Source organism: Anopheles ziemanni, chromosome 2, assembly GCF_943734765.1.
Source record: "Anopheles ziemanni chromosome 2, idAnoZiCoDA_A2_x.2, whole genome shotgun sequence".
Classification (NCBI taxonomy): Eukaryota; Metazoa; Arthropoda; class Insecta; order Diptera; family Culicidae; genus Anopheles; species Anopheles ziemanni.
Genome location: NC_080705.1, coordinates 23,483,567 through 23,506,673, shown reverse-complemented (window position 1 = coordinate 23,506,673; position 23,107 = coordinate 23,483,567). Strand labels below are relative to the sequence as shown.

General features: G+C 44.4%; 2 protein-coding genes across 2 annotated transcripts; one reads left to right on the top strand and one right to left on the bottom strand.

The window, feature by feature from the left end:
* Window positions 1–459: 459 nt before the first annotated feature.
* On the bottom strand, window positions 460–5,653 carry LOC131293215 (meiosis regulator and mRNA stability factor 1). Its single transcript, XM_058321295.1, has 10 exons — window positions 5,465–5,653; window positions 4,702–5,388; window positions 3,954–4,629; window positions 3,055–3,770; window positions 2,548–2,988; window positions 2,163–2,316; window positions 1,848–1,958; window positions 849–1,759; window positions 674–757; window positions 460–609 (listed from the first exon to the last, which is right to left on the bottom strand). Exons 1-10 carry the CDS (start codon window positions 5,615–5,617, stop codon window positions 496–498), a joined length of 4,047 nt encoding a protein of 1,348 aa, XP_058177278.1. The 5' UTR covers window positions 5,618–5,653; the 3' UTR covers window positions 460–495.
* Window positions 5,654–15,675: 10,022 nt separating this feature from the next.
* On the top strand, window positions 15,676–16,569 carry LOC131293214 (transcription factor ATOH1-like). The gene has a single exon (XM_058321294.1). It carries the CDS (start codon window positions 15,676–15,678, stop codon window positions 16,567–16,569), a length of 894 nt encoding a protein of 297 aa, XP_058177277.1.
* The last annotated feature ends 6,538 nt before the right edge of the window (window positions 16,570–23,107 follow it).

Here is a 23,107-nt window from a genome sequence, read left to right as displayed (position 1 = left end):
CGTATAGTATTTCAATTTCCTCCCGTTACAGTGGTCGTGGATGTGTTCGCTCTCCCTTTTCCTTCTGCTTTAGATAAATATTACCGAATTATCTGTTCACGCTAACTATTAAGCAGAAACAATGATCAATTTAAACCTAACATAAATCGAACCCTTGAAGGGGTGAAAGGTACCTTTTGGGTTGTGACAGACTGTTCCATCACAGGAAGAATGTTTACTGTGGCTGATGCTAGGAGAATACCACCCCGGGCCTATAGGGAGCTTTTCTACAGGCAGTTCGTTTACGTTCTCCGTGGTGTGTCCTTATGAGCCGTATTATGGCTATCCGCTCATCGGATCGATTCGGGTAACGATGTCCTTACTTGAGATTATTCCTTTAGCTTACAAGTTGATTAAATGGCTTTAAGGACCGATCGCGGTAATATGCACTTCTAGTCTTTTGATGCGATACAGTGGAGGGAACAAAACTGTTCAACTGGTTGCCCTCCTTACCTTTTACTTATCTTGGTCGAATGTAAAACAAGATAGTTTCTCCGACAGCAGAATATGCGGCGTATCGAGTGGAGGTAGATTGCTGCACGTTTTCAACTCAGGAATCGGAATGTTGAGCTGTGAAAAGTTAGATACACCGTTAGGGAACGATTGTTTGGTGTAATTTATCGGTGTAACTTACAGTCACTTCCGAATCGGAATACAGCGAACGACCTATGAGTGATTCTGTGTCGTTCCAGGTAGGATCCAGCCAGCATGGAAGATTCTGATGGAAGTGGAATATGGGTAATGGTTTTTTGTATCAAACTAGGAATTTTGAAACGCAAATAAAAAAGTTTTGCAATTCAATAGCTTACCATTCCTGGTGGGGTATCCGGCTTCGGTGGCTCGCTGTACTTTGACAGCAGGGTCAGTATCGGATCCGCTGTGCTGGAGTGGCTCATCAGACTGTTTGTACTCTTCCAGGACTGCAACAAGGCGCTCCGATTCCCGGACATCTGCTGACTACCCGTTTCTTGCCCTTGAGCCTGCGGCGGCATCGATGGCTGCTGCGGTGTGTCTCCGGTTCCGATAGATCGCAGTGTGCACTGGGTTTGGAATGCATTTGCCATTTGTTCCGCGGCCATTTTCGATCTGTAGTTCGATTGTGCTCCGCTCGAGCCGTTCGCCGGTGGATAGATGTTCTCCTTGCCCCGATTAAACTCCGCCATCGAGCTGCTCATTTCCATCGACGGAGCTGCTCCGAGTAGACTGGACAGCATAGAAGAGTTTCCCAGCATCGCTGCGGTGTTACTTACATTGCCATTACCCCCGTATCCGTTGGAATAGGAGGCGTTAAGCGGTCGATTAGTGTTGTTGGGGAAGTACGGATTCATCGGAGGTTGGCTAAGGTGGTTAAGCTGCTGCGATGGCTGAAGTGGCAGCATCGGTTGAAAACCCGGATGGGTTTGGCGTTGCATCTGAAGAGGAACCTGTTGCTGCTGTTGGTGTTGCTGCTGGGGCTGCTGTAGGGGCTGTGGCTGCATTTGTTTAAAGGGAAGGTTGAATCCGTGCGTTGGTGTTGGTCCTTGCTGGGAAAGGCACAAGTTGCCCGAGGAACGTGCAGTCGGTTTTTTGTCGGCCAGCCCAGAACTGGCAAAAGCAGTCGGTGGACGGCAGCGTGAAGCGTCCAGGGGAGAATACTTGACGATTGGTGCAGCGTTAGAAGATCCCAGCGTTGAACAACCCAACGAAGAACGTTCTTCACTGGTGAAACATACCTTCGGTACTGTGTCGAAAACCAAAAACCAGGAAAACTCATAAACCAATAGAGTCACACCCCGTGAATGAAGGTGATTCAGTAACATAAAACTTACAAATGCAGTCACGGTTCAGTTCGATGTCACTTCGTTCGTGAATGAAAGACGAGTTGGTTGATACGAAAACATCCGCAAAGTAGTTAAGCACGGAGGATACGCTTGGAAAACCTGGAATTTTTGTTTGTTATACATAGAAGGTAAAAAGTGAACAAAGGATCAAGATAGTAATCAAGAATTGCATTTGCAGATTACGGTACCCAAAGCATTCCCATGCACAAAAGCTTCTAATTTATGACACGCTTGATTTTGAAGCCAACAAAACTCCGCTCTCAAACGGTACGATATGCAGTGCTTTCCGTATGATCAACTTACCAAATTCGAAGCACGTTCCCACCGACACGTTCAAAGCCAGCTTCAGGTCGTGCACGTTGATCGGCGTGCGATGTTTGACCACTTGCACCATGCGCACGACAAACTTCATCAACGGCGTCAATGTCACCGTCTGTAAACCCTTATCCATCTCCATCTGCAAAAGACGCAAACAAAAGCAAATGTCCGAGTGCGTGATAAGTTGTGACATAAAATGCATTAATCGATGCACTAAACGATGCGTCGATCGAAAATAAGTTGACGTCCGAAGCGGCCTGAGAGCTCCCGACAGTATGCTGCTCAACGAATGTTAATTTAAGAAAACGGTTGCAGACAGAAGGAAATATCGCGCGTGGCGCAGGAATGAGGGATTTTACCCGTAACCTACCAGTAATGCGTGCTTCATGTTGAAAATATGTGTCTCAGTCAGAAAGTCCTTGAAACGTAGCTCGTATGCACGCACCAGCTCTACCACGCTTAGATGGTCCTTTTGCGACTCGATCAGGATAGCACAGGCCGCGTACGTCTGCATGCGGAAAATTGGATCTTCTAGGTGCGAAACCACCATGTACTCGCCGTTGGATTCAAGCACCTCCGTGAACGGTAGTGCCTTAATGGCGTCATACATGTTGCTGCAGCCGAAACAGCTCGGTTGCAGTTGATAGCCGAACTTGTTCTTGTGGAAATTCAGGATCTCACTTAGCCGCATGATCGTCTTCGGGCTGCCCGTGCAGTGCTTGATAATCTCCTGCACTTGCTCGGCGAAGATGCGCAATGCGACTTGGTAGTTGAGATAGATCTTGCGATCCTCGTCGTTACTTTGCTCTGTCTGGAAAGGTATATTTTGAGTGGATTAAATATAGCACATATGCACTTGACGGACCTGCGAACGTACCTCAACGATTCCAGTTATAGCCTCCAGCAGATCAGCAAGCTTCAGCAACCCGTAATCGCTCAACCGACACTGATACCCGAAGTGGTAGTGGTACGAGCGGACAAACTTCTTGAACAGAATCGAAAACTGTGGTGACTTGCGGAACAGCTCCACCACTTCGCCGGCGAACGTGCACGTCTTTTCCAGCTCGAGCGTGGTCTGCTTGCGCTTTACGATCGAGATCAGTACGTCGTTCTCGTTGTACACCTTCGTCGTGATGGAGTTGCTGTACACGAGCCCATCGACAATGTCGAAGATGTCGCAAACGCCATAGTCCGTCACGTCGAATAGCCGATTCTGTGCCTGGGAGAACACCATCGGCAGCTGGGACAGCAGGATCGACTTGTTTGCCCGGCTGCGCAGGATCTTCAGCAGGTCGTTCGTGAAACGACGAATCTGGGTACGATGCGTCAGGGTGATATGACGATTCTCACCGTCGCCCATCACCTGAACGACCGGCGCTAGCGCCTCGAACAGCTCGATCAGCCTGGTGTAGCCATAGTCGGCAACTCGGCACTGCTTGCCAAAGTGATTGTGGTACGCCGGAATGAAACGGGTGAACTTCATCGTCGACTTGGGCGACATCTTGATCAGCTCGACGACTTCACGCGAGATTTGCTGTAGGAATTCGTTCGAGGGGCTCTTGGGCATGTATCGAAGGTTAACTGCCCAAGCATCTGTAAACGACAGAAAAATAAATAAATGAATTACATTTTAGTAAAGCATATAACATTTATATTTCAATAATTGAATTTAAACTGTCAAGAAAAATTTGTTTTGGCGATTTAAAACAACATACACTTTGGTTCAAAATATATTTATCCATCTCGAACGCCTAAGCACATTCTTTTTCCTCTTACCATCGTTATCCTTAGTGGAATTCTGCTCGTGGTCCATCCACGATAGGACTTTTATGCCATAACTGTTATTCGCAATCTGCACACCCCGAATGCAGCACAGCAGATGCTCCAGTGGCACCCCATTATCATTTGGGATTATTTTTATTTGAAGCTCGTGCTCGATGCAGTACAGCACGCTCGCGACCGGGATGTCATTCTTGTGCGATTTCAACAGCGAATAGACTAGCGACTGAAGCTGATTAATGCTCATCATCACGCTTGGCAGTGGTTCTATTTCCTGCTCCGCCCAACCCTTTTCCTTTTCCTGCTGAAAGTGATACATACAGTATGGGACGCTGTGCTGAGACGTCTCGACCAATGAACTGTTCTTGAGCGTATCAATTAGGTCCGGCTGGAGTGCGATGTACTTCTCGTCATTTTTATCGAGCGTGATTGTACAGACGTCCTGCATGCGATACAGATCCAGCACGCTTATGGAGGACTTGAAGCGCGACTGAAAAAGCTCCCGGAACCGGTTAATCGGCAGGCTGTAGAAGGGAACGTCCTTTAGCAACCCTGCCACCTGGCAGCGCAGTGCGGACGATTCAGCCGACGATGGATCCTTGATGTACGAGACGACCATGCGCTTGTGGCCCACTTTCTTGCGATGCAGATTGGCCACAACTTGTTTTGCGCACTAAGTGAAACGAAAGGGAAAAAATATATCGATAAACCAAACATGACCAAACTGGGTGTGTTTGAAACTCACCTGTGCCGATGGTACCTTTACCTTCGCCAGCGAAGGACTCTCGATGGTCAGGGATATAACCGGTGTGATCGGTTTCAGCTGGCACAGCAGAAACTGATGCATCTTGTGCTCATCGATGGATGCATCGAGATTGCTGATCTGCAGCACCACCATCTCCTTCTGCTCGGGCTCAGCCGATCCAGCCGTTCCTGGCTGGGACTGCGTCGGACCCTGTGACTGACTGGCCGGTGCTGGCATGTTTGGTGACACCGAAGCACTCGAACTGGATCCGGAACCGGCCGTTCCGCTGATGTTCGCGATTCCCCCAAGTGCACCGGTGCTCGCCGTGCCCGCACTGTCAGTGGAGTAGCTGCTGTGGTGTGGGCTGCTGCAGCCACTGTTGTTGCTGCTGTAGAACGTCGAGTTTCGACCGGAATCGGAATAGTTGCTACTGTTAAGCGAAGAGTTCAACGACTTGTTCGTAGCCTGCTGACAGTAGCTGCTCGTGTTTGCGCTGGATGGTTGTAAATGCTGCTGCTGCTGCTGTTGTTGCTGCAGCGGGCAATGGGTGCTTTGATGATTGGAAGTACTAGCGCTGCCGTTGCTAGGACCAACGCCGACGCCGCCATTGTTGCGGTTGGGATACGGCATGTAGCGCTGCTTCGGGTAGCAGTTGCCATACATTTGCGACACATACGGCGTCGTTTGCTGCGGTCCCAAACAACCCAATACGAGAAAATAAAATATTAGTTTTATTTCCTACTCTTGGGTACCAGTGGTTTACCTGATAGTAGTTATAAAACTTCATATTATAACCTCCCTGTCCAGTGTACGACTGTCTGGTGTTGTACATCTTGGTGCTTTCCGCGGCCAAGTTCGTCACAAACTCCGGAAAGGATCGCATGTCGTAGAAGCTGCTGCTGATGCTGTTGTTCATGGTCCTTCAGCTACAGAATCGTTTGGGGCCTAGTGGACGCTAAAGGGGGCTGGCACTGAAAAATGGAGGATGTTCTATCAGAGTGTACCAAACTAGGGTGTCATGGCAACGAAGAACCCGTCGGCGGGAGCACCATTTTGAATTAACCCATCACCCGATGGCGGCACCTACCAGCGCAAGAGAAGCTTGGAAAGGAAGCTGCTCGGAACAACGGCAGCTGCGCGTCAACGCGATCGATCGTTCGGGCAACGGTGATCCGTATCTAAGCAACTACGCTACGAAACGCTTATTTCGTACTACGGAAAGGTTACTCTAGGTTACTGTCGACGTCGAACAATGGTCTCCGTGTTGCGGGGCTCGGGACCGGGGATAAAAAGGCTTATTTTTATCTGATTGATATCAAACACGCACTTAGACCAGTTAAAAAGCCAACTGAACTGCAATTGGCTGGTTTATTTTAAATACTACGCTTAGAGTAATGAGTAATTGGTTGAAAATGCCTTTTCGATTAAAATGAAGCCCTGCAACTAGTATCCCTGCAAGGATTGGCACTACACGACACTGAATCGTCAATTTGGACGAAGGATCCTTCACGACGGCTATCACACAGTCACAGACACACACACATACGCCGATCAGCGAAAAACGGTGCGATACGGAATATGTAGGAATAAATAAGCAAAATAGTTAAAATGTAGGTCTTAAAATAGTTCAACTACTGAACAGTTCCACGCGGTTGCTCCCGTGACTGCCGGCGAAGCAATGATTCGACGATGTCCTTCGGATGATCTGTCTCCGTACGGAATGGAACTCTGAAAGAGAGTGCATGTATTCAAGCGTTTGATGTGGTACGGTTCTCTTGATCTGTTATCATCTCACACGAACGACGATCTTTATCAGTTCATTTTAGTACACCGAAAATTCATCGAAATAATCATCCAAAACGTAGAAATGCAATACCATTGAATATTTATCTGAAATGGTTCGAGCTAGTTTATTTAAACAAACCTTAGTCAACGTATTCATCCAACTGTAAATATGCAGAGACACTGTAATAACTAATCGAGGGACTTGCAATTTGTAAGAAAAAGTTACGAAAGCATTTGGTAAAGGATATCGAACAAATTTAAAAAAGAAAAACATATACTCATGTAGAAATTAACACGTTTCACTGATCTCACCAATTATCATAAAATATTAAACAAAAAGATTGAATGTAAATCGTTTTTTATGTTTGTCAGAAAGAATATAAAACATTGTGAAAAAGTAAAAGCCGAATGGATGCACATTTCGTTTCATGGTGAAGAATTTAGAGGTATACAATACAAATGTGCCATCTTAAACCTAAGGCAAGCAGTAGAAAAGAGTGATTTTTTACAGTTAATGGCCCCAATTGAATAACCCCAATTTAGAGCGCGTGCCCGTATGATTGACAACGTGCCGTTGTCCAGCGAAGGTCAAGATGAGTTTCCCAAACGTGACAAGCCCACCTCAATGAAGCCATCACAACTTCCTCCCTGCGTGGCTCTCGTCCGATGGCAAGTCGGTGCATTGTTTAACTACAACTTTTCCTTGAATAATCTCCGTTTGGACTCGATCAAGGAAAGGAAGCGAGGTATCGCATGGTCAACATCACGAAAAGTTCGAAGCCGTTCCACGTTCCACCGGAGCCCAGAAATGGTGCTCGGACGGCGGGTCCAGCGGGTATCATGTTTCCAATTGTTCACCGGTTCATTAGGAGCGATAATCTGGCGAAACTATCAACAATTTAACGCCACATAAGACGCACCGTGCGCCTTTGATCTCCGGTGCGAAGGCTGTGCCAAAGCCGCCGGTACTCCCCTCAATGGGCCTCCTCAGAGCGGATTGATTGATGCCGATGAAAAGCGCAACCCGTTCCTTCCGGGAGGGCGACGTGAGAAATCGACCGCCGGCGCAAGATCGGAATCGTCGGAATGCCCCGCGCGCCTCCTCCCATCTTGCCCAATCACCATCGGTGGCCAGGTTGGACGTTCAATTCGGAACCCTTTGCGGTGACTTACGGTTTTTCGACCGGTCGGCTTATCGGTTTCGTTTATCTATTGATTTGCTCCCATCTCGGGTGTGTTGGTGCGCACGGTTCGCGGTTTGCTTTGTTGTGGCCCAGTGTCCGTCGGTTCCCTGGTTCCCTCCGTACACCCGTCCCACCATGCACCGGGTGTGAATTAATCAAAATCTATTGGCCAAGCTCAGTAAGATCTTAATCGTCGATGGCGGCGTCGGCGGTGAAGCCGACAATACATACGTAAAGCAGATGAAGACGTTGTTCGGAAGGCTGTCATTCCCGGGGTTCATCTTCCAATATTTGTTTCCCATGCAACCGCATTCCGCCGGCTGAGCATTGCGTGTTGAAACGGGGCGAAGGCAACACGGAGGAAAGGAAAAGTAAAGAAACAATACCAGCCGCCACCTCCGGCGAAGTTGATTTTGATTGTTCGATAATTTGAACTTCTCTTCCCTAATGGCTGCCCACCCGGCGGGAGGCTGCGTAATCATATGATTATGACAAGCAAATCAACACATTCGATTCCGCGCTCTGGTGATGTTTTACAACCGGCAATTTTAATATTTATCCAAATAATTGACCAGTGATTTTGTTTTCTCACATCAAGTTTGTCGTTTTGAATAACAAAAAATACTCAGTGCTTAGAAATTTTTGTTGGAAGGATTTATAGTAATTTTAAAGGCATATTTGGTGCTTCAAAGATTACATGAAAATATATGATATGAAAATTGTCAAACTTTTCTGTTTAAAATTTTTAGTTTTTAAATGTTTAGTTTCAGTTTTTAATTAATATGTCTCTTCTTACTGTAAAGAACCTCCTGTATATACATACAATATTAGATATGAAACTGATAAAAAGATAAAAATCTCGTGAAGAAAGTTTTTTCATGTATACTTTTTTAGTAGTATTCGAAAAAGGACAGTAGCTAAGAGCGTGTATAATTTAAACAATACCAAACGATCAAACTCAGTTAAACATCAATATTTGTGTGTTTATATACATTTTCTTTATAATCCAGGAAATCTTGGAATGAAGAAAAATCTACGCGTCCTTTTTGCCACTTCTGTACATGTGTATAGAAATGTATACATTTCTTGCTTTCGAATACCGTAATTTACTTCCATTCAGTTGTGGACTCCACTACGTGTTTTTCTACTCCGTTGATCAGTCGGTAAACACACGTGCCAAACTGACCCTAACCGAACGGTGGCACGCGAGCGTACGAGGAAGGCTTCCTCCTGGAGGGGTTGGCTCGAGCTGGATCCTCAATTCCCCCTTCCGTTCCAGACGGATGGTTCCAAAACCGGATGGGGTGGAGAAGTGCGATCGGGCAGCGGATCAAGCGTCGTTCCCGGCCGGTGACTTGACCCCGTTGCACCGTGTCCTCACGATTTGAAAGGATAAAACGGGCAGCCCCTTGTTTATCGTGCAATTCGATCTGGTTAATTTACTGCTTCGGTCGGCAATAAAACAAAGTTTCGTTCCATGTATTTGTCTCGAACGTTTGTAGTTCAATTTTTATCTTATTTAAGTTCAAATCTCGATAGCAAAACGGTGTATATCTTTTTGTAAATATTGGATAATTTTTTATTCCTCAACATTTTAGTTTCTTTATTTTCCTGTGGTATAGTTTCCATTTCAGAAGTATGATAATTATAAGAAAACTCACATAATTCTGAAAATTTACAGTTACGAAGTGCTCATCAACTATTTATTTGTACAGGGGCACATTTTCCTTTACTTATCCGCTTTCCAGATTCCATTCCCAATCGAACCGCTGTTGCGTTTCGTTCAAGTAGGATTAGGCAAATGTACAACATTCCCATTCCTTTAAAGATGCTCAACATTGAACATTGTAACATTGAAGGTTACGCTTCGACGGGTTGAATATTCTCGCTGATTCAATCACACCCGCCGTCCTTCGCGTGTAATCGTGGCGAATGTTACAAGTTCAATTATTCATGAATTTCGGTTCGAACCAACATCGGCAGCCCCCAAAAGGACGCGTCCCGGGATATACGGCGAAATCGCGTGTGGGCAGATGGTTGATGGTTTATCACATTTAATTTTCACTTTTCCCCGAAAAATCGCACTTGACAGTGACAACGAGTTTGATTTTTGTTTAAATTGATCGTTTATGGTAAACTTGGAAGCAGCGGCCGACGACCGATACAATCGAACGGGAATCGAATTTACATTGTCTTGCTGTCGAAGTGCATACATTTGATCGGATTTGACTCCTTCATATATTGCTGTTGAGCTACAAAGTCTGTGGTAAACCGGATATTTCTTCTTTACGGATTTCCTTTACTCAGACATCAAATTGAAACATTTCTTATTTACCATTTCTCTTGCGTGTTGGAGAATGTGGTTTTACCGATCTATGTCTACATTACTTCTAAACTAGTACAGAGTCTATGCACAATATACTGACATTAATTCATAATGCAAAATAAAGGCGTTGATGTATTCAGTCAGAATTAAATACTTATGTTTTAAACAATTCCAACAAAATTGGAAAAATTGTTTTAAAATTTTTGCTGCATGATTTCCTATTTGCGTAAAATACAAATTGTGCATCTAACTTTATTCAACACCCTAATACATCCCAAAGTAAATATCGATTGTTTTCAAAATATGTCTGTTCCATAAACCGTTGAAATACCAGTGAAGAATCATATTGTACATTTACCGGGAAAGTTTACTGGACCTTGTCTGAACACTCCACTGCAGCTATGAATATTCAACTGTCCAAATATTGCACACCGGGTAAGACACAGTCGCAGCTGGCGTCTTTAGACATTTTTCTTAATTGAAGCCCCATTTGGACTTCACATTCGCCTTGAACTAATTCGTCCGCTTTCCGGGGGCTTACCTTCGAGCCTTAGAAGCATTGAATAAAAGTAAGATCGTCCCTCGTGCCCGACTAACGACAATCCAACGCGGCGAACGGGGAAAAAAGGATCCTCCCCGTTCGAGGGTGCATCCCGCTCGAGCCGATCGCGATCGTTATGGTTGATGGTGCAGTATGCGGCATCGCATATCCTCATCACTGGAGCGGAACGAAATGCCATCCGAGAGTAGGAGTGCAGTCGAGGGCCACATCCATCGAGGGCGCAAAAGGACGAAGGAATAAAAGTGCTTTAATTACGACCTAGGGACGACGAGGATGCTCCTCCAGTCGGGTCGTGATGCGCAGGGATATATATGGACAACAGTTGGTCAACGCTTGGTTTGCCGACTTTCAAACACTCGAGCGCGTGATCGTGGCAGGGTGCTGCCAGTTGTTGTGCGGAAAAGTCAGGTCAGGGAATCCCAAAAATCATAGGGTTCACTAACGGTAAGGTAAGTTTACTGGCCGTTTTCCCCCTGTTTCGAGTGCCATGGCACGCGTTCGCAAGGGAGAAAGCTCGAGAAGCGGTCCATTCGGGCACCCTATTAAAACAGGGTTCGGTGCTTCCGAACCGGCTGTTTGATACGGTTCATTACCTGTCATCAAACTGCGATCCGAAAACAACCCGGATGATGACCAGCACCAGGGCTGGCGATCCTCCTCCCAAGCAGGTATTGATTGATTGTAAAACTGTCGTCGATAATTGAATTTGCTGTCATAAAAATTGAAAATTTATGATCCAGCACGTCGATGCGCCAGGACCAGGAACTTGTGCTCACAGATGGCGATGGAAGCACGAATTCCGTCAGTCAGTTAACCAATCCCGAGTCGAAGCCTTTCCTGCGCATCCTCACGCCAGCGATGCCACTCGAATCACCGTGGCGAATGTAAACAAGCCAATAACACTCGTAATAACATGGTTAATCCTTGGCCTCTGGTCGAAATCGATCGGTCGCGGGACGCGTCCATCGACGGGGAATGTCAACAGTGAAACAGTCAAGGGGATGAAAGTTGGCACCCTTTTTTGTGCTCTTGTTCGAGCGATCCTCCTGCGAACCGCCACTTCAATGGGAGCGGTAAGCAGGTTCAGTGCGTGGATTAACCATACCGTCGATGGGCTGAGTGGGAAATCCGCCAGTCATTGTTGATCAATCAGCTTTTAATGGGACACTGAGCACACGGAATGAAATGCGATAGGCCCTGTAGAGCATTATCCATTTTATTCTCTTACCGAGGGTATCCCTTTTTGGTGGAGGATTTCTAGCCAAAAAGGTCAACTGAATAATCGAAAATCCTTTTAAAAAAATGGCACACGATTCAGAATAAAAGTAAAAGAACGTTAATTTAATTTTAATTCAATAACATTTCAATCAAATTAGTTGTGCAAAGTCAAAGAAATACCAATGGAACCGAGAAATGTTTCAAATTTAAGAAAAAATAAGTAAGAAAAGTAACAAAAATATAACTTTTCAACTGGACAGTCTAAAGGACAACGGTATTATAGAAGAAATACACTGAAATAATATTGTTTTTCAATATTCACATGACATTTGAGGTGTTGTTAGAAACAATTCTTACGTTCTAAGTTTATAAGTTTATCAGTTTGAAAGAATGAAAAAAAGCAACTGTGTGAGTTATTCTTACTCCGAGCATCAAGAATCACAAACGAAATTCGCTCTTTTGTACAAAAGGTTTGGTGACTACCAAAAAGGGGATATTATAAATTCTACCAAGTCTACAATAATTATTACCTTTATCAAACGTTGTTTATGTTTTAACCCCCGTTTGTATATTTGTGACGTGAACCGGCTATTTAAAACGTTCTTTTATTTCATGACATCAACGATAACTTTTTATAAAGATATAAGGGCCGGGAAAACGCAACAAAACAAATAAATAACTTTGTAAGAAACATCTGAACCGAACACAAAGAGAAAACTTCTCCATTAACTCGTTAACTGAGAGCGAAAACGACAAGCCAGATCCTTGCCGGTCAGTGCAAATTTATTCGATCGCACGATCAATTGAACCGGCAATCCTGGCAGGGAAAAGCTTCGCCTTTTCTCTTTCGTTTTTCTGACCCTCGGTCTCCGCAGGTTCCACGTTAACACCTACGACCCCCAACGGCACACTCCGGCACGTGGCGCACGGGCCCAACGATTTGAAAACTTTCTACACTCTTTTCACCCCAAGCGCGTGCTACATTCGGCTCGTTTTTCTTTTCTTACTCCCGCGATACAAATTGTAAGAAAACTAACCCCCTTGCCAGGGGTGCATTGGGAAAGCAAAAGAAAATAAAAACACAACAGAAAGTAACGACGACAGATGTTTCGGTTCCGAAGGAATTCCTACGAGCAAGGCGCGAAGTTTTGTGGTGCTTCCTTGACCCTCACCAAGGAGTCCTTACCAACCCGGAAGCGCTTGGTTGACCACGCGGACGTGGACAGAAGAAAAGGCACTCGGACGCAAAAAAGCTTCGGTAAAGAGGACGAAAGACGCGTGAAAGATCTCGTGCACTTGGATCCGTTCCGTTGTTTGCCGGGGCGAAACACTTCCGTACTCGCTTTCACGTTGCTCCTTGCGAGTCTTAGGGATTCCGTGTTTTTCTTTGATCGTTTTGAGTGATTGGAAGCGTTGAAGAGAAGCGACGGAGAACAGGAAAAAAAGGTGAAAAGAGCCCTCTAACGCTGGTTCGTTTGTTGGACGAATCGTTCGTTGATTCCTTCGAGGTGGAGGTTCATTAATATTATTATGAATTTATTATGTATGAGCTACCGGACCCGCTCGTACGAGGAAGTGTTTAATGCAACAATTTTTGCCTCCCAATGCACACACTTTCGTCCTATCCTTTTATCATCAAAACTCGCCACTACGCAGGTCGTTTCCTTGTACTACCTCGGAATGCATTAAATTAGCAAAGCAATGATTAAGTCCAGTATGACTTGGATAAATCACGGAAGGAAACATAAATAAGTACCATTCGTCCTGTCATGGCATGATAATATTTTCATCAGCATCAAGGAGATCCCAATCAAAATGAATGATTCAGTTTAGCGATGCCATGGGAAAGTGCGATAGAGTTTTTTCGCTGTAATATAATATATTAAGTTTGGTTGTTTAAGGTCCACGAGAAAGAGCTGGTCAATTTTTATTTGAGTGAATAATCTGTTCTTTTACACATTTTATTATAACATTACCATGCGTAAATATTTTTCTTAGCCATTTTAAACTTTAAATAAATATTACATACTTAACATACTTAAAGTATTGCAAACTTAAGGACTTAAGAAACCACGAGCATTATCAAAAGATAGTTTTAAAATACAATAAACATTGGTATTTCTTCCCTGTACTACGCATCATAGATTTTCCACTTGAGTTAAAAATTTTCAGCATCCTCAGGGTGCAAACACGCCGCCCAGCGAAGCCGTTCCTACTTCATGTTAACTCGATGTCAACAACCGACCTATCGGAAATCACCACCAACGCCCGGATTAAACATTTGTCCTTTGTTTGCTTTGCCTCCAGCTGTTCTCTACTACTCTAAAGGAAACTTGTCCATTTGATTCGCCTCAGAAAACAGAAAATGATTCCACCGAAGCGCGTTTCCCCTCCAAATGTTGTCTTTACTTCTTATGAGGAAGGAAAAGGAACGGTTGTCCTGAAGTGACGGTAAACGTAGTGCGAACATCTATCAAACATTTCTGTTGGTGTCTTGTCTTGAGTCGTCCTTCACTTCTGACTGCCAGTGACGCGTTATCATTTCTCATTGAAACGATGACCGACTGTGGAAATGTTGGCAAAATAGAGACAAGAATTAGTGCTTTGGTTCATTGATGGCAGGGTTTTTTTTAACTTATCAGACTTCTAAAGTTTGTTTGTGAATTGAAATGTTCTTCTATGAGACGTCCAGGACATACTTTTCTCAGAATAAATATTTGTGCCTGGGACTTTTGAACTCACGTTGAAACGTATTGTGAAGATCGAGAATCTATACTAAACTAAACTAAACTAAAACTAAAACAAATTAAACAAATGAAGAAAAAGTGGATTAAATAACACAGATTAGACTTTTATGTTGATAAAAAGATTCATTCAAAGTTTCATAAACTATTCAGACTAAGAAAAAAAATTAATAAGTACAGATAGTTGTTGCTTATAATCTTCCATATTTCTTCACTTTCATTGGCTGTAGTGATTTGCAGAAATCATGCAAACCAATCATACCAAGTTTTGGTTTTAACATTTTTTTGCTATTTATTTTATATTTTACTTCCAAATTTCATTCTAAATATTTGTTATGAATTACGACATGAAATTTATTTTGAATTTGTACTTATTATAGTTTATAACGATTAAATAATTTTAAAGATTGTTTCGAATAATGTCCAAACGGACTGAGTTGTTTATTTTGCTCACTTGTCCATATAAAGCCATATCAAAATTACACACAATATACAAAAGATGCAACAGAACGAAATAACAAATGCACGGCTGTGGTCAAATAAAAGTAAACAAATATCTACCATCTGGATTGCCGTTATTTAAAGTTCTAGTATTCAGATTTAGCACCCCGTTACGCCGTTCAAGTGGAACCTAAGAAAGAAGCTCCTTTCGTAGCGTTCGAAGTGTTTCGCTACTTCGCTGCGGGAGTCTTTGAACTTGAACCAATTGGAGCAGCATTAATTTTTTTATTGACCTTTTCGTCCCTCTTTCAAGCCATCGGCTTTGTTCCCCCTCGAGTGAGGGCACGTGCGAGGGCAACGGTGTATCGTTGCGCCCCTTTTCGGGGGTTGCTTGTTCGTACACGAGCAGGGTTGTGTGCTAGGGGTTGAGGCAGTTACCCGCGAGCGATGTTCAGGATCGGGAAATGCCCTCCACTAGCGGAAGGAAGGGTCCACCAACGATCCCGACGATCCTTGGCTTCAGGGGAGAGAGAAAGGAGCGAAACAGGAGCAAACGGCGCACGATAGGTCAACATACCGTCGCAGTACGCGCAGGACGCTCGATCGGTGCAGATCAAATAAACAGAAGCCTTCTGCGGAGTGGAGTGTTGCGAGTTGGGACAGTGAAGCTTGAGAAATCCGGAAGAAGATCGCGAACCGGCGGCGCGACGTGCAATGGAGCAGTTCACCATGATGGGCATCGATCGGCTGAGTTCGTACGCACCGATGGGAGTACCGATGGGTGGTGTCGGGTACGGTTCTCACTACCCAACGCCCGACACTTCCCTCTGCCGGAGCAGCTACACCGCCTCGTCCGCGGGCACGAGCCCTTCCTTTTCCGGTCCGGAGCTTAACCACAGCTACCACACACTTGGATACCCGGATGTCCTGTTCGATGGGACGGAATCGTTCGTACCGCTCGAGTCCACCGAAACCAGTCTAGCGCTGTATCACGCAACTACTCCACCGGATCCGGTGACATCTGGTCCGCAAAAGGCGACTCAGTCAACTCCGACGATCGTGCGAGAGTCCGAATCCGCCAATGGAACGTCCACCAATCGGAGGATGATGGCGAAATCGCGCCGATCCTCGTCGTCCCTGCACAAGGGGCGCAAAAGGGAGTCAAGTGTGTGCAACACCTCCACCAACGGCTCCACCACCCCGCCCAGCCCGACTGTGTTGAAAAAGCGCCGCCTAGCGGCGAACGCGCGCGAACGGAAACGGATGAACAGCCTCAACGTGGCGTTCGACCGGTTGCGTGAAATCGTGCCCTCGCTCGGTCCCGACCATCGGCTGTCCAAGTTCGAGACGCTGCAGATGGCGCAGACGTACATCAGTGCGCTAAGTGACCTGCTGGAACGGGGCGCCGACGCTACCACCTACAGCCTGTTCGACAGCCTCACCGAGTCACCGTCGGGCGGCTCCAACGACACCAACAACAACACCAGCACCAACAGCAGCAACGGCCATACGACGGCGACCGACGGTTCGTCCTGCGGTCAGCTGTTGCTCCTGCGAGACGGCGACGACTCACTGGATGGACGATTCCTCGATCTAGCCTACGTTTGAGCTCTTCGCCCGAGGAAAGAAAACAGACAAATTGAACAGTGATAAAGCGTGAGTGAAAAGATTCTTCTGTCGTGACACCGTGACTACGGTCTTATCAAACTGATTGCGACCGCATGATTCGAGGAATAAGCTAGTCGTAAGTGTTTGTGTATTTTTAATTTCTTCTACCGTTTCTCCAAAGTGAACCGCAAAATAGTCAGTAAGATGAAACGAACTCTAAGTGCCCAACATAGTGAATTTTAACGATACTTGTAAAGATCCTAGCAATAAATAAAGACGTGGACTATAAAACCCTAAGCGTTCGCAATGTTTCATAAACAGCATGATGATAACAAGTTTACCAAGTTTATAATTTTTTTTGAAACACCAAAATCTTTTTTTTTTGCAATATTAATATTATAGTAACGATAAACCATAGATTGTTTTAAATCCATATGGTATTGCTCAGAATAAAAATCTAATTTAAAAAATTCTGTTGAATATTTTGCTTACATTTCTAACCTCCTTGAGAAAAATTAAAACGGAAATTAGCACTCATAAAGACCATTATTGACTATTTCTATACATATTTAACAACACATTTACACGGCTAAACAAGAAAGTTACAAGAATTTGGGTATATGCTATCAAAAGCTTCAACCACATGAATGATCCATTTTATAGATATTTGTCACATTATTGATCGAAAACCTTTCACAAATTGGGACTCATACCGTTAGTGTGCGCAAGCAGCACATTTATCATTTCGCTGTTTCACGGCACCGTGTCCGAAAGATGGCAAATATAGATCAACCCCGGGCCCACCAAAGATCAATACACTAGCTGTAATTGAAAAACCGTTCCCACTTCCGTTCACGGGGCGATGTTCCCATTCGTCAGCCAAGCTCGATCGTACCGCTTCCGGACGCGATAAGCAACAAATCTCACACCCTTCGGAACGCTCGGACTCGGTCCTGGGAGTCGATCAAACCCAACGGCGCTACACTTCCGGCTCCCCGGATATTGCTTCCGAGCCCGTACCACATCGGTTCTGACTTGCTGTGGACGTTAGTTTATGTTTTCGGGGATTCCTCCCGCGGGGTATCTCTGGCGACCGGGGATGGTGGCGACCCCCGCAAAGGGAATTCCCCATGGGAATGGAATTTTTCGGAAGTGTGTCTGGTTGCGGAAGTGAGATTGGCTGCCGTTGCCTTGTTGTTCCACGGTGCTTCGTAGTACGTACCGTGATGCTCTTTTCCACGCGAACTGCAGCGTCACGCGCCGGCACGACGTCGGTGGAAATTTGAAGAATTTCCAATAACACTTCGGCGTACCGAAGGGTTGTTTGAACTTTACCGCACGAGTTTGTAGAGTAGCCGGTGGGTCGGTTTCTGCACTCGGTGAGATCATTTCCCTGTAGTCACCGGTCCGAGGAATCCGATAAGTTTTCGTGAATACTTTCGGAAAGAATTCACAACTGAACAATTGTTACCAGTGTTTGGGTTTGGAAACATTCAATTGGTTGGAAAACTTCGTCGCGAGTGTTTTTCATGAGAGCAAAATTAAAGAACTTAGAGAAAATGATGTACACTTCTATTTCTTCAACCAGTAGTGGGATAAACCACTTCAACAGAAGTACCTATTTTGTTTCTCAAAGTATTAGGCAACTAAATTTTGTTTAGGACAGCAACAACTTTATCAATCCAGTTCTAGTTTTTGGTTAATTCTTTGAAGAATCCAGTTCCAGTTTTTGGTTAATTCTTTAGGCCCATAAGAGCTGCTACTAAATTCATGTTGTTAGAATCTTTCACGTATATGTATTTTTATTCATACATTTAATCTATTGTTAGGGATAATATTACTTAAATTAACAATTAGACTATTTATTGCCATCATATTATAATGTCATTATTATACAAGAGCTACAAACTTCTTTATTCGTAACAAACGTTCCAGGTAAATTTAATTCCGTTTGCAACACTTGGCAGGAAAATCTCTGTGGGAAAACACCTTCAGTAACGTACAATGAGCAATAGGCATGGAACCGCTACAATTGACGCACGGCAAGCGTACAATTTATCTTACGATACCTTTGCGCCACAATCCGAATGGAAGTTGTGGCCATGGCGAGCTTCCTATGCTCCGCAGTTCCAGTGGATTCCTCGCGAACTCTCAAGCACCGGCAACGTGCTGCGATGTAAATCGAGTCAATATTTCCCGTTCAGCTTTCACTGACTTCGCCTCCACAAACAAGCGGACTACTCGCGGCCAAACACATCTGCGTTCGGAAGAGAGGTTTTCTTTTCGCATCCTCTCGCATCGATTCCTTATCGTACACAGAGGAAACATCATTCAGGACATCGACTTTCCGCCGCCGGCTTCGTCACGCAGTCACTGGCGATTTGTTTGCGTTGCTCTTCATTCCATCTGGTGCTTCCCTGTTCGGGGCCCGTTGCCAAGGTGCCGTTCGTGTTCCCACGCGTCCATCTCCCCCTCCCCCTCGGGTCGTGATTTGTGCGTCGATAGCTTGTGATTGTGCAATATCTCATGCAAATACATCCAGCACATCGGCGGCTGCGGTCTCACGTGCGCGGGTGTTACATGCGTTACACCACGCTGAAGCATACCGGACGACATGTTTCGAAACCCACGCCTGCTGCTGCTCGATGCAAAACAGAAGCCCGAAAGCCGAGCGAGCGATGCAAAGCAGCGCAAACTAAACAGGAAAAATCACACCCCAATGCTCCCACAAAAAACAAACACACATCCAACGCGACCGCATCCAGTGGAAAACAATTCAATTTCCGCCGGGTGGCGTTGTTCGATAGGTGAAGCAGGCATCCATTGTATAGACACCGAACCGCCCCGTTCGAATGTCTTGTTTATCCACGCGCGCCCATAATTGGATATAAAGTTTAAACCGTTCCGTCAGCCGTCAAGTGACAAGTTTGGTACACTCCCATTTGTCGTTTAGAGTTGCTTATTTTTAGCATTCCCGTGCCGCAGATTCTTTAGGAAAGGAATATGTTTCACCGCAGTACAGATTAGTACTCCTTTTTTGTTCTGTTGGGTGTATGATGATATCATTTAGCAATTTGTTGGTTAAATATCGAAAGAATCATCCATTGACGAAGGGTTATCAAATGAAAGTTTCGGTAGAAACCAGTGAAAACATGAGTTAAATTTTTCCCGAATGTTTCAAATATCGCACGATCACATTTTCAATTATGGGTGATGGTCAATTTCGTGAAATTATTTTTCCTGAATATTTAAAACACCTTTCCGATACAATGAGACTAACAAAAAGATCAAAAATGTAAAGTTTTTTTTGGAAAGGTCGCTGAACTCTGCATCGGCGATAAACAAAACAAAGCGGTACGGCACAACCCAGCATTAGGTTCCCACCAAAAATGATTACCCGCCAGCGAAGCATCAGTTTAGAAGGATGCAGCGAAACTAAGTCCGAAGGGATGTGCAAAGCATGGCCCTAATTGCACTTAATTTGCGCCGCTGTTTCCAGCTCTTCTCTTTTGTGTCGTTACATCGTCTATTGTGTAGCTAGAAGGCAAATTATCCTGCAACCGCATATCGGTATGCCAATATCTTTTTTGCTACCATATTTTATATGAACAAAAGCGCTTTTACTCTGCATCGAACAACAATACCGACCAATTTTGTGGCGTTTCAAAGCCAACGAACGAGGGGCAATGCACTGTGTTATGCAATTCCTTAGAGAAACACATTGTGATTCCGGTATTAAAAAACCTCAATCATCGCACGCTGTGGAAACGTAGGGAACATGTTTTCTGAACATTTTGCCGGCAATTGCAATTAGATCGACCTGCAATCTGCGGCAACTTGCTGCCATTTCCGGAACTGATAATTCTTCCTTCCCACGATCGCATCGATCGATGTCGTCCTGGCGGTTGTATGACTTACCGTGCATTAAATGCGGGTTTATTCCTGGAAGAAAACGGAAAACTTTTGTTGCGGTTTCCACCGTCAGGCAGATGTCCGAACCATATGTACGAAGGAAGGAATAATTTTATAAAGCCATCGCAATTAAAATAGACCATTTATTGATGGTTAATTTTTATACCATTGTATTTGGAACATTGCTTTTTTTCGTAACTTCACCATTCATTTTTAATTTTTCAGCGTGTAATGGTATATATGGTGTTTTATTAAACTAATTTATTGCTAAACATTACCCAGAGGAAAGCTTAGTAATGCCTTGAATTAAAAAGAAGAATATTTACTTTAACAAATTCTAACAATAAGTTCGGATAAGAATAAGAAAAATGAAAAAATAACTAAGATATAAACATTTAATCGTAGAAGGTACCACATACCACGTAGAGGATACCACGATGAATAAAACGTTCAAATAATTCATCCAACTAATTGCTGTTTGTAGCGTTGCTTCTAAATAGGTTGTCGTTCAAACATTTTATTTGTCTTTCATGGAAAGCGCCAAAAACCGCCAGGAACAATCGACATCAATTGCACGTGGAACGTAACTCAAGAGGAATGTAAACAGGCAAACTTGAACACCATCCATCATGAGTTTGGTGCGATGAGGATGTCACTATCTACGATGGAATGGTACAGACGTAATAGAAATCATTCAGACGTTGAAGAGAATCGAATCAATTCCGATCATGATCTAGTTGAAATGGAATTTGTCTGTTAGAAAATTTGTGTTATGTATCTCACAACTGTCAGCAGTGTAATCTAATAAATTGCGACGGACATGCTATGATGATCTTCGTGATGTCGTTTTCGGTAAAGCGATTGCAGTTCAAGTTGGAGCTCAAGATGGATAGGAAAATATTTGATGCATTTGTTCCATTATTAAACTAAGAACATTTAAAGGTATTTTTGCAACTTATCTAATGTTGCCAACTTGTATGTGTCTCTATTTAATATTTTAAATCCAAAAAGGCCAGAAGTCAACAGATAATGGCATTTAAACAAATGTCTTTTAAATAACATCCTAGTACGCAGCCTAGATGTATGCAAAAGTCAGTGCACGTTTGGCTGCGTACGTATCATGTTGGCTGAGGAATTTTTAAAATGAATGATTTATGAAAGCATGATCATTTTTAAATAGTTTTTTATTCTTTGTACGCTTACTTATGTTAAAAATATCAATCAATCAAGAAACGAAGAAATCTTATCTTCTTTCTGGAATATTTCCGCATTCAACAGTCAGTTTATTTGACAGCCGAAAACGCATTAGTCCTAGTCCATTAGTCGAAAGAATACTTACCTTTTGATCAATTCCTAGCCGAAGAATCCCTCATTCTTAATTTTCTTTCTTCCGTTGCATTTTGTAAACATCATGTAAAAGTAACATCATCATCTCATGCCAAATAAAATGAAATTAAAATGCCATTAGAAAAAAGTCAAAAGTGTTAACCAGTTTTATCGTTTTGCAATATCTCTAACAGTGTGATTAACTTTGCAATGGTTTGTTTGTATATTGGTTTATTTTGTTTTCTTCGCCCGCATACCAACACCGTTGGCATTTGCTCTTTTATTAGTTTTTTATTAATTTTTTTTAGTACATTTTATTTTTTTCTCTCCTCGCGCACCTCCATTTCTCCCTAACGATTTTGTTTCCGACCGGCGCGCCTCGCGGCCGCCCGGCGCCGTCACGGTCTGCTGGCCATAAAACGAGCACAAACAGACACACATCATCTTCAGTTTGAGTTTATCTGTGTGTGTGTGTGTATGTTTGCTCAAAGTCCACTATTAGCTTCGATCTCATATATAATACTAATGTACTTGAATTACTTCATCTGTGGTGGTCACAATTACAACGGTTTGGTAGGATTGGACATTAGCCGCTCTCTGACCGGCGATGGCTTTCGGGAGGGGTTAATTACAAAGCTGAGCCAGCTGATTGTGCAGGGCATTGCACCCCGCTGCTGGCGTCTACTGTGGGAGTCAATAGAAAAGGGGTAGAAAGGATCGTTGATCTAGCTCGATCGGAGGAGCTACGGTAGAACGAAAAGATCTCGAAAAGCGATCGGGCTCCTGCTCACTGCGACGCTAGACGTCTTCGGTATCCTTAGCGTTGCCCCCAGCCTTTGGGCAGTACGGTGACGGGGTGATTTTTAATTTTCGTTTGATCGAAAGGCTGGGAAACGGTCCACCACCGGTCAACCGCACACTAGATCTAGGCAGTGCTGCCAATGCTGGCGGGCAAACATCAGCTAACCTCACAAGCTAGCCGCAGTCGAGCGGAAGTTTTCCCCGTAAGACAGTTCCTTCCGGATCTGCTGGAGGAATGGCTTCTGGCACAAACCGTACAGCGGAACCACCGGACACTACCGTATCGCCATTTCGGAGAGCTTTTCGCGGTTTCGAGCAGATGAGCTTCCCGTCCATTCCGTCACGCTCGGCTTACTAAGGTTTAAATCAACTCCGATCCGATCAAGTGCTCCGCGGGGACGCGGTGATCGTCGGTGCTTGGATTGGATGAACCCTCCGCCATTCACGCGAGCCTCTACTTATTGCGCCTGCTAGTGTGTCCTACTGCTTGCTGTAACTG